We start from the raw sequence: 12,640 nt of genomic DNA, 5'->3' as shown, positions 1-12,640 counted from the left end.
CTTTTTTGTTTTATTTTTTAGTTGCTTTCTTTGTTTTCTTTTTTTTTAGTTGCTTTTTTGTTTTATTTTTTTAGCAGCTTTTTTTTTTTTTTTTTTTAGTTGTAAGCCATTTTAATTTCAAAAGAGCAAAGAAATGTTGTTCCAAAGAAAATGGCAGTATCAAGCCAGAGAAGCTTTGAATTGTAAAAACTTGAAGACGGAGACAAAGAATTTCTGATAGGTAGTCAATCTGAAGAAGTCAAAAAAGCAAAAAGGAAGAGAGAGAGAGAGAGAGAGAGAGAGAGAGAGAGAGAGAGAGAGAGAGAGAGAGAGAGAGAGAGAGAGAGAGAGCACAAAAATTAGGAAATCGTGATGTTGTCAAAAACCTGGATTTCTCTCTTATCTAAGGATTTAATTATGTTAAGTATTCTACCAGTGATACCGTATGATTTAATTTTCCTGAGGAGACCCTTGTGCCATATCCTGTCAAAAACCTTAGATATATCTAGAGCTACCGCTCTGCCCTCCCCCGCTTTGTCCAGTGAATGGTATATACGTTCAGAGATTACAGTGAGGATGTCAGCTGTGGAACGGGCTTGTCTAAATCCATATTGTTTGTCAGTCAGAAGTTTAGCATCTGTAAGGTGCCAGACTAGAGCATAGTTAATTATGGTCTCAAATATTTTGGCGAAAAGTGGGAGGAGGCTAATGGGGCGATAATTTGATTGGTCAGTTCTTTCGCCAGAATTCTTGAATATTGGTACCACAGAAGCAGTTTTCCAGCAGTGACTCCCTGTTTGAGAGTACATCTTTCAAACTGCTTGACCTAACGTTCACAGGAAACAGGAGTTGGAACAATTATATTGAAAACATTGCCAGGGCTGCTGTGAAAAAGGTAGGCTCTCTCTACCGTGCTAGAAAACTACTGACACCTGAAAGTATCCTGTACCTCTATAAGGCCACCATTCGCCCATGTATGGAGTATTGTTGTCACATTTGGGCTGGTGCATCTGCTACTAGTCTCTCACTCTAGACAAGGTTCAAAAAAGAGTCGCCAATCTGATAGGCCCTGAACTGGCATCTAAGCTTCAGCCTCTGTCCCATCGACGAAACGTTGCATTCCTCTGCCTGTTCTACAAGTATTTTAATGGTGAATGCTCTGACGAACTGCAGACACTTGTGCCCCCACGATGTAGACACCCTCGACAAACCCGATAGGCAGCTAAATCCCACCCCCAAACAGTCGAGATCCCTAGATGTAAAAGATCTTTCACTCCAGTAGTTTCTTCCCCAGAACCGCTAGACTCTGGAATTCCATTCCAGGTTCTTGTTTCCCTAACTGTACTGACATGCAGAAGTTCAAGTGTAACGTGAACCGACATCTTGCTGCCCAAATCCCAACATAGTGCCCCAGTAGTTGCTTCCCCTGATAGTAGCCCCCTACACCAAAGTGGCAATGTGCCTTGTTTGGGGTGAAAATGTAAAAAAGAAAAAAAGAGAGAGAGACATGGATGCCTAACAGGCTCAGTGATGAATTCCTTTGGGTTTGACCTTTCAGAGTCTGGGGTATCAGATCATTTTGACACAACAGAGTTTCGTAAACAAGTGTCAGTCAAACATGGTTGATATATTCTGACATTCTGAAATTCAAACAGTACCTGTATAACATGTGCATGCTTCCCGATGAGAGCAAATTTGATGCAAAGACAAAAAAAATGTGGGGAGTTGTGACTCCACCAAAAAGGGCTCTTATGCATTGTGCCACACATGAATTAAATTGAATACAAATCTGAAATATTTGAATTGTTAAAATGTCCCCCCCCCCAAAAAAAACTAAAACTTTGAGAACATTTATTAATTGATGTCTCATATACGAGGTGCTTTCAATAAGTTCCAGACTTTTTTTGTATGAGCACTTTTATTGATAGTACACACATGAAATTCTAGTCCCTTTCGAAGTAATCTCCTCCGGCTGCAATGCATTTGCTGTACCATTCCAACAACTTCCGGAAGGCCTCATGGAAGTCCTCTTGAGTGAAGATGTCAATGACCCTTGTGTCACAGCCTCTTTCATCCCCTTAATTGCCTCTGTTTTCCTTGAGCTTAGGGAATAACCAAAAGTCACAGGGGACAAGCTCTGAACAATAGGGAGGGTAAGGAACTGTCTTGATTCTCATTTTGGTCATGACAACATCTTTCTTTCTGATTTTCTCTGAGTACCCTTGAGACGAACTTTGTGCAAATCTTCTGCATTTTCAGTTCCTCACAAATAATTGTATGTACAGTTCCCACACTGACATCAAACTATGCACTTATTGTCTCTATAGACACACGATGGTCCTTATCCATGAAATTCTTTATTTGGCCAATCAATTCTGGTGTTCTGACTTCCTTAATCCTCCACCTCTCATCATCCCTGCCTTCCTTGAATCTCTTATGCCACTCAAAAACTGATGTTCAATTCATGCAAGATGGCCCAAAAGCAGTCTGAAGCATTCCATACATTTCTGTGGCATTTTTCCATATTGTTCTTCTAAAATGTCCTCACGCCTAGATTGCAATTTTGACATTCATCAGCTGTGACAATCAGGCTTTAGTAAGGTGTATTCCAATTCCCACTGTAGCTGTTTATTTGAACCTGAAATCATAAAAATTGGTCAGTCATCTCATAAAACGTATAGTAATAACATACTGAATTTTCAAGAGTCTACAGCAATTTTAAATGCCTGTACAAAAAAAGTCTAGACACTTATTAAAGGCATCTCATATATTGTTGAAATTTCACAAAACTAGGAGGTATCTGAAATTTCTATAAAGGGCTTCCACCTTTTTATGACACTAAAACTAAATATAACACACATTACTCACTCTTACGCGAAGCAATGGTTTTAAAAAATGAATAATGATTGGTTGATTAGTTAAAAAATAAACCATGTACATACAAATATATAAACATATTTATAAAGATAAATACATCCAACTCACCTTGCAGCTGCATTCGTAGAAAATAAAAATTCTGTGGGTTCCAATTCAAGGGCAGGTAACTGCTTCTTGTTGAGAAAAGATATCACTGGAAAGAAAGAAAAGGCGTTTGGTTTTAGTAAAAACTAGCAGGATCTGTGTCCTGACTTTGGCCAGAAAGAATATAAAAGAAAGCTTTAACAATATAGAGCCTGATTACAAATCACTATTTTTGACATGAAAGACCAGACTTTTGAATTGAACAAAAATTATCTTCCTCTAATCTATCCAGCAGAATTTGAATACTATGATTGCAAAAACACGATTAAATCGCAACATCTCCATTTTTGCATAAAAAAATTAAAATAATAAACATAAAACAAAAACTGAGAGCGGTTTAACTGATTGACCGGTGACAGACATTAGGTGCGAATAGCTTCAAAGTGATAATGTTGTCTCAGTCGGCTTCCTATTTCATTCCTATAACAACAACCCTTCTATCGCTTACCCCAGTCCCTACCTCAGGTAAGTTGTTGAAATATTTCAATGGGCCATGTTTTTATTTTTTCAATAACAGTTTCAAAAATGCACGTCATAATTTTATCCATTTGCTTCGAGTGATTTTTTCACTTTGAAATATTTTGACGTTCCTTGAGGAAAACTAATTTTTGTTACATTTTTGTAATTTTAGATTTTCTTTTGTTTTTTCTGATTTTTCAATGTTTATTTTGATTATGGTTTTAAATATTTAGGTTGACCGGGGCCTGCAAGTATCATTTTTCTTAATTTTTCATTGTTGCCCTTCATACGTTCCGCAACCAGTCATTATAATACTCTCCGGCCCGCAAGATCAAATGAGTTGCCAACCCTTATCATATTGCATAAGAAAAGTATCTAACTTAAATTCACAATGCTCGAATAACATGGCCTTGAGCCTTCCTTGCACAAATGAAATTCACAATGCTTGAATTACCAGAGACATGATGCTTCTGGTTTCAACATCACTTTTAATTAAACTCCTCTTTTATTTTGCTTATCACAAATTTGCAAACTCACTTTTTTAAGCTTAATCTTTGTTCGATCAGCGCTTTGGTTTTACGAGTGGTCGGCTTGGGTCGAAGTTCACATCTCCAAGGTTGATTTCAGACTAATTTTTCATTTTTCTTCAATCTTCTGCACATGGCCTAGCCCATACATTCGATATGCAAAGGTTAATCTGATTGGACAGTGTTTGTTGCCATGCTGAAATTCTAAAAATAGCTGAGGCTTACGTGATGAAAAGCTTGTCATTAATGTTCATGATGTCATCAACTCGATCATTCGGGTTACTCGGTGCAACTTGGGATAGGAATGTCACGTATTACATAAGAAAAATACATAAATTGTAGTGAAGACAGTTTATTAATATCTGTTCTTCATTCTGAAAATAAACGAACAGGCCATGTGAATCTACAGACAGTAGAAATTGTAGTAATATACTGTGTTGTGATGTTTAAATAGATAACAACAAAAGTTTATTGCCGTTTGGGACATTCATACATCTCACGGTCTTAAAAAAGGAAGACACTTGTGCACTTCTGTTACAGAACTTTCTTGGTTTAAGTTTGAAGAGCGCACATCAGAAGGGGAGAAAATTCAAGCATTCCCTAGACATTAATTATCAAACCATTAATTGAATTAGGGAAATCTTGAATTGTTTCCCCTTCTGATGTGTGCTCTTCAAATTGAAAACAAAAACGTTCTGTGACAATAGTGTATAACTGCTGAAAGGAACAAGCTATGTAAACGTGCGGATGTCAGTAATTATAGTAATATTTTGCATTATGATATTTGAATTAGACACTGACAAATTGATGCTTATTAAGAATTCAACCCAATTTTTAAAAAAATAAAAACTTTATGACGAAGATGATAACACATATCGACAAAACTAAATTTTTTAATAAATGCGTCACTTGTACATTTCTGGCTTTGACAACGCTTTTTTTTCTTTTTGATCCAGGTAAAATCGTGCAGGCATCTTGCGTAGATTTAAACATGATGTGTGTGTATATATATATATATATATATATATATATATATATATATACGTAAGCAAGCAAGCAAAGATGCCCGGACGGTCCACAGAGTTTTATAATTACTAAGATTAGAATTTCCAAAATAAATTACAACAGACAAGTTTTTTATATTTGTAGTCCAAGACGTCGAGCTTCAAAACAATACTGATCTCATCAGGATTCGTCCGGTGTGTCAAAAGTTTTTGGCAGACCTACAAACACACACATTTTGCCTTTTATATGATAGACTAGAGGCGTTGCCTGGGTGTTTGGAGGTGTAAAAGAAAAACAAAAAATAGTATTAGGCAGGCAGGCTCGAACCCGTGACATGAAGGCAGAGAAGAAAGTGAAAGAAAAGCTGACATCTTATCGCTACGCTAAGACGCAAGAGGAAGTGAAAAGCATTCAAATTTATCGATGTCAATCAAAAAGTTGATTTGACAGCACAATCACGTTGACACACCGGTTCTTGTCAGATCACCGAAGTTAAGCAACGTTGAGCCTGGCCAGTACCAGATGGGTGACCATTTGGGAAGGCTAGGCGCTGTATGTACCTTCTGGGAAGGTTGGGCATGGGGCCAGCACCCTCACCCTGTAAAAAGAACTCCTAATACAAAAGCATCTACAAAAGTTGTAGAGCCCCAGGGGCTCAAGGGCTAGGGATGGATTAGATTAATAAATGAAAAATCCTTTATGTAAAAGAGGTGTGTGTGTGTGTGTGTGTGTGTGTGTGTGTGTGTGTTTGGTTCTAATATGGACGATCGATTTATTCTATTAGAAACTGTGCATGCACGTAAGTAAACCAAAGAGTTTTCCTGTTGCTACGATGAGGGACCAGATTAACGAAGAGTGTCAGTAGTGTTAAGAGGCTGAATGTAATAACATTTTTTTAGTTCCTCGACGTAAAACAAAAACATTAAAACGTGTCGAAAGCAGCATCAAGACGAAGTCGAATATAAAAACATTTATAAAATAGTTTTATTTAAGAAAGCAAGAAATAATAAATCATATTTTTATTGTTTTCATGCGTGTGTGTCGATTCAACACACAAGCAAAAAATTAATAAATGAATGAATCGTCCGATGTTTGTGAGAATGTGAAAATGCTCCTGAAAGAAGTTTTCTGGCGTAAATGCTACGTTAATAACTTGATGTATAGTCGCTAGGACTTTATAGATATTTTTAAAAGAGTCTGATAGGATTTGAATTAAAACATGTAGTGAAGAACAGGAGAGAAATCTTTCTCTGATTGAGGCAGAATGTACTTTTTTTAGAAAAATGTTTTTTTTTTTTTGTTTTGTTTTTTTTAAACAAAAAAGCAAATAAAATTGGTTGCTTTAATCAGTTCCATGAATATGTCTGATATAACACAAAGTTATATACTTTTTCTTTCGATAATTAATCCAGGGAGATTTATAAGCTTTAGGTGTACGGTGCGCAAAATCATATTAATGATTTAACATCACGAGACTGAGTGCGCAGTTGTGGTGCTGGTCTGTACTAGAAGGAAGATCTAACTCGAGTGATTGGGTTTCGCAAGTATGTGTTTTGATGGCTCCAGAAGACAGTCACAAAATTATTTACGAAAATGCGTTTTTTTTTTGAGCACCGATTGGATGAAAAGTAAACACCTTTGTCATGTGGGGTGCTTTCAACACCGTCCGCAACAATTACCAAGTTTTGCTATTTATGGTGGAATATTTGCATGGGTGTAGTTAACAGATGTACGTGCAATTGAAACGCTCCTTGTCCAGCTACTCTAATGTCTTTGGCATGTCGCTACACTGTTAATTTAAAAATTGTAAATGTCGGGTGATGAAACTTGAAGATTACATATCTGGTTTTTTCATTTCTAGAAAATAAATTGTGGGTATTGCAACTTAGACTTAAACTAGTTAGACTTAATGTTTGTTTGTTTGTTTGTTTTTAACAAGTTTTTCCAATCGTTTTCAATCTGCCGTTTCTTGGAAATGACCCATCGACATTTCACAAAAAATTGTCAGATTAGAAACAGCTGGCCCAAAAATCAGTGATCATTTTACATTAAATTTATATGCAAAACTGATCCCCACATTTTTTTAATAATAATAATCATCGCCCCCCCCCCAATTTTTTTACCGTTTTTCCAGGGTCCTTTACATGTAATCCCTTAAAAAAAAATTTTTTTTTTTTTAATTATCTCACGTTTAGTTTTGGGTGAATTAAATCTGCAAATTTAACCAATTTCCTCTTTAAGATTAGAGAATCTTCGTAAATTGAGATGTGGGGAGGTAAATTCGGCCCTGCGCAGAATTGCTCTATTTGGTAACTTAGCCGCCAAGGTATCCGCGTTCACCGATGACGTCACGGTCTTTGTATCAAGCTTCTGAGACATCGAGATCATATCAGAGGCGCTCGCTTGGTACAAAAGAATTACAGGAGCCAAGATAAACCACAGCAAGTCAGTCGGATTGCGGTTGGGCGCCTGGAGTGGCAACACAAACTTCCCAGCGCCCTTCAGCTGGACAGATGGCCCAGTTCGGATCCTCGGCGTGTGGTCTGGACCGGGTCTCCAGCTCGACAAAAATTGGTCAGAGGTACGGTCAATGGTGGAGGCTGCGATCAACTCGTGGCTTTCCAGGAAACTTTCTTTAAAGAGTAGAGCTGAGCCATGCGCCACATACATCTTTCCTCTCATCCTTTACTGACTGGCTGTACTTTCCCTGCCTGCACAACACCTAAAAGCTCTTGTTGAACTCTTGTCCTTGCTCCTTTGGGACAAAGGAAGACATTGGGTGAGCAGACAGGTCTGTATTCAACGTCTGTGTGAGGGAGGCTTGGGAATGCCGGACTTGAAGTGTAATCGAGACGCTGAGAGGCTGGCCTTCCAAAGCCAATACATGCAAGATGATCAACTGTGGCACCCAAAGGTTACTTCCGCTTTTCCCAACCTCATTCTCGACCCCTCTGTCGAGAGCCATCACAGGCCACGGGGAAAATCTGCCTTACCAAAAAGGCTGCCAAGCTGCGTTAAAACGACTACCAAGGTCCAGCAACCTTGTGACTGTTACCCATAGGGAACTCCACAGGGATCTAGTGAGGGGGGCCGCCGCCGACCCGTTATGCACACGCTTGGGTTGGCAGCAGAGTGAGATCTGCTCTGTGTGGAGTTGGGCACCGAGTGGGAGTCATCTGAACAATTCAGAATTCTCTCTGACCTGGCGATTGGCCCAAAATGCACTTCCACTCCACAAAATACAATGCAGTTCCGTTTTTTTGGAGTTGCCTGCGTGCCCCCATTGTGAAACAACGGTCGTAGAAACGACTGATTACGCTTTCTTCGATTGCCGCGAACTCTGTCATATGTCAGCAAGGTGACGGCTCGTATCGATCCCGAGCATCCTCACCCAATTACCGTATTTAATGTCGTTGATAACGTGAGGCCGCCGTGGGACTGGAAAAGACAAATGGTCTATATTACGATCCTGGCTGTGGCAAGAATGGTTATTTGGATGTCGCGACTGCAAGGTGGCTGGAGGGGTGTTGTCTTTTTCTGGTCAGGATCTGATCGCTTTCTTTAAACACCAACTATGGGTGGAGATCAAATGTGATAGAAAGTGGCTGCATCGCATGATATTTGACAAGAAGATGGATACATGTCTGACACTGTGTGTATGAAAAGGAGCCAAATTTGAATATGTGTTCCCCGCCTAGGTGTGAAACGCACAGTTCCGTCAAGTGTAACCAATTTTTAGCCTCTTAGCTAGCCGAGTGAGTGCTCCATCCCTCCCCAACTAGTAAGCCTCCAAGATCCCGACCCCCTCCTAACTGCAATTTTTCTTTTCAACCATCTTGGAGAGAAAGAAATCAATCACTAACACCCTCCCCCTACCCAACAATTTCTCTTTTTTCCATTTTGTCCCATCTAGAGGGTACCCCTACTTAGAGACTGTCCCGCAGGAGTTCAGGTTCCTTTACAAACTGAAGTGGAACGGGCATTCTATCAACTAAACAAGGTTGGGGGAGGGTCCTACTAACCACTTTTGTATTTTTTCTTCCCTCGCCCTCGACACAAATGAATTATTGTATCATCATTATTGTTATCTTTTTTGTTTTTACACATAAATAAAAAATGTTTTAAACAATTGGGTTTTAAGTAGGACGTCCCCCAGTACGAAAGGGTGAATGCGGTATTATGGTGAAAGAAGATACTAACTAAGAGAAACTTTTGTTTAGTTCTGGAGTGACAAGGATGACCAACGAACCCCCTCCCATTTTCCTCCCTTTTGAGTTGGCCTTGTGCCTAAGTTTTTTGTTCAGTTTGAACTCGCATTGTAATTTTCGCTTGATTTAATACCTCGAAAAAAAAATGGATTTTTGTTTATATTTTTGGTAAATGTTTACTTTAACTACAACAGAACACCAACCAATAAAATTTGTTTTTTTTATAGGTTTTCGGGGTCGCTGACAACGAATCTGATATTCAAGCTCGTCGCAAATTTACCGTTTGCATGGTATTAACCCCCTGAACCCTCGCATCATTTATATTATTCTTACATGATGCATCCGTGCATCGTCCATCGACGCGCGTAGTAAGGTGACTTGTCACATGGGGAAGAATTTTTAAGCAGACATTTGAAATAAGTGGGTTTGTATTACTGTACACATAGATTCGAAAAAGTTGTCAAAAAACAAATATATAACAAATAAATGTTATCAAAGGCAAGATAAGTTACTTTTCTACCAAACTGGATATATTTTTTGTGTTTTTATTCAATGTAACATATTTATTCAGCTCGAAAAACACAGTGTTTACCGATGTATTCGAAAATTCAAGATGGCGTCTCACACCCTCTTTAACACCGTAAGTATGGAAAAAGATGTTATAAATAAAAAACTATACAAAATACTATTAAAAACCCGCCGAATATATGTCAACCTATGTCACGGTAACATATATTGAGCGAGTTTTTAACAGTATTTTATCCGGTTTTTTATTTATAACATCTTTTCCCACACTTACCCTGTTAAAGAGAGAATAAGACGCCATCTTGAATGTTCCAATACATCGGTAAACACTGTATGGTTTTCGAGCTGAATAAATATGTTACATTGAATAAAAACACGAAAAATATATCCAGTTTGGTAGAAAAGTAACTTATCTTGCCTTTGATAACATTTATTTGTTATATATTTGTTTTTCGACTACTTTTTCGAATCTATGTGTATAGTAATAAAAACCCAACTTGTACAACATTTAAGAAGTGCTTCTGCAGTTTAATTTACCGTTTTACTGTAAGTAACGCGCCGACACACCGAGCAGAAGAACTGTTTAATTTTTCACAAAAATTCTGTTTACATTGGGAGGGGGGTCGCGCAGAAAAATATTTGATGTACGTACTCGTCACGGAACTAATATACCATACACCAAAAATCACGTTTTTTTAAACTAAGAAAAATCAAAATTTACGATTTTTAGCGATTTTACTACTACACTGTATTATTGGACATAAGGCTGTTTTTTATCTCGACACTTCGATTTGAGTTGTCTCCTCCTTATATATTTCATCAGATTTCATCATGCCGGATGAAAACACTACGATTCCGATTAGTCGAAAAAATTGATTTTCTTGAAAAAAAAAAAAAAAAAAAAAAAAAAAAAAAAAAAAAAAAAAAAAACGGGTTTGTATTACTGTACACATAGATTCGAAAAAGTAGTAAAAAAACAAATATATAACAAATAAATGTTATCAAAGGCAAGATAAGTTACTTTTCTACCAAACTGGGTATATTTTTCGTGTTTTTATTTAATGTAACATGTTTATTCAGCTCGAAAAACATAATGTTTACCGATGTATTGGAAAATTCAAAATGGCGCTCGACTTTCTCTTTAACACGGTAAGTTTGAGAAAAGGTGTTATAAATTATAAACTAGACAAAATACTATTAAAAACCCACCGAATATATGTCAACCTATGTCACGGTAACATATATTGAGCGAGTTTCTAACAGTATTTTGTCTAGTTTTATATTTATAGCACCTTTTCCCAAACTTACCGTGTTAAAGAGAGAGTCGGCTGCCATTTTGAATTTTCCAACACATCACACATCGGTAAACACAGTATGTTTTTCGAACTAAATGAACATGTTACATTAAATAAAAACACTGAAAACATATCCAGTTAGGTAGAAAAGTAACTTATCTTGCCTTTGATAACATTTATTTGTTATATATTTGTTTTTTGACAACTTTTTCGAATCTATGTGTACACTGTACAGTAATACAAACCCCAAAAAACTATTAGATCGATTTACATAAGTTATGTGACTCGTACGTACATCATTTTCGGTATTTTCTTTATTTTTAATTGTCGCCATGAGTGCTAATTTGAATAGCACCTGACAGTCTTCTGGTTCGCCAAATGCCGGTAAAAGAAAAAAAAAATGGCCTTTGTTTTCTTTTTCTTACCTTCGTCTTCTGTGAAAATAATCTCAAGTTCTTTGCCGGCCAATCGAGCTGCGATCAGCAACTTGAGGGTCTGCGGATTCGCCTTGTCCGTGTAGAGTTTTGGTATCATCGTTAAAGACCACAACGTTGTATATATATATTTTTTTTTCAATGGATTCTTTTAAGAACTATTCAAAAGTAACGAGACCGAGAAATAGAAAGACACGTTGGGTTTTTATGTGATCAAGGGAGATAACTCTAGAAGAAACGAACAACTTTCCCAAGCAAAGGTTGTGATGAAACAAAATTGGTAAAATTGGATCTTTGTGTTAATTAACGTTAATTGTTGTTTTGACAATTAACAGCTCCTCACCCTCCTCCGACTATTCCTCCTTTATTAAATTGTCTCCTCCCCTTTCTTTTCTTCTTCTTCTTCTTCTTACCCTCCCCCTCGGTTTTTCTATTGATCAATTTGTTTTGACAATTGGCATCTCCTCTCCCTCCTCTGCATATTCCTTCCTTATTAAATTTTCTTCTACGCATTTTCTTCTTCTTCTACTCCGAATATCTCTACATTATTAAATTATCTCTTCCCCTTTTTCCTTCTTCTACCCCCACCCACTTCGGTTTTCTTTTCTGTTGATCAATTTCTTTCGACAACTGAAATTTCCTCCTCCTTTTTCTCCTCAATATGTGTTACTTCCTTTCCTTCTCATTCATAAAATCTCCCCCCCCACACACACTCTTTACCCCTTTTCCTGTATTCTCTTTCACTCCTTTTCCCCCGTTTCATTTTTTGTCTTTTTTGGCGATTCAATTTGTTTCTACAATTGACATCCTCCTCCTCCGCCTCCTCCTTTTGTGTTTTCCTTCTCTTCTCCTTTCTGTATGATACTCCCTCCACTTCCTTAGATTTCTTTTACTCCGACTATTCCTTCTTCATAAGATCTTTCCTCTCCTCCTACTTTATTTATTTAAATAGTCTCGTCCCCTCTTCTTCTTCTTCTTCTTCCCTCCGCCTTTCGGGTTTTTCTTTTCTAGCGATTCTATTGATTAATTTGTCTCTATAATTGACACCTCCTCCGCTTCTTCCTCCTTTTTGTTTTCTTCTGCTTCCTGATTTATACTCCCCCTCGCCCTTCTTCCGTTTCTTCTCCTCTTACTATTCCTCTTTCATATCTCCTGCGTCCTCCACCTTTTTTTCTTTCTGAATTTTT

The 12,640-nt window shown here is 37.6% G+C and overlaps 1 protein-coding gene across 1 annotated transcript in view; it reads right to left on the bottom strand.

Moving 5' to 3' along the window:
- LOC145258326 (methionine--tRNA ligase, cytoplasmic-like) overlaps positions 1-12,097 on the bottom strand; it is a 94,831-nt gene extending 82,734 nt beyond the window's left edge. The window contains exons 1-2 of the mRNA XM_080116476.1: positions 11,445-12,097; positions 2,965-3,049 (exon numbers count right to left, since the gene is read on the bottom strand). Coding sequence (XP_079972602.1) covers positions 2,965-3,049; positions 11,445-11,553 — 194 coding nt within the window. The 5' untranslated portion in view covers positions 11,554-12,097. The remainder of the gene's footprint in view (positions 1-2,964; positions 3,050-11,444) is intronic.
- Between the last annotated feature and the right edge of the window lie 543 nt (positions 12,098-12,640).

This window comes from Euprymna scolopes, chromosome 33 (assembly GCF_053919585.1).
Source record: "Euprymna scolopes isolate OS-2025 chromosome 33, ASM5391958v1, whole genome shotgun sequence".
Taxonomy (NCBI): domain Eukaryota; kingdom Metazoa; phylum Mollusca; class Cephalopoda; order Sepiida; family Sepiolidae; genus Euprymna; species Euprymna scolopes.
Note: the sequence above shows the minus strand (reverse complement) of the source record. Positions and strands in the feature narration are given on the sequence as shown.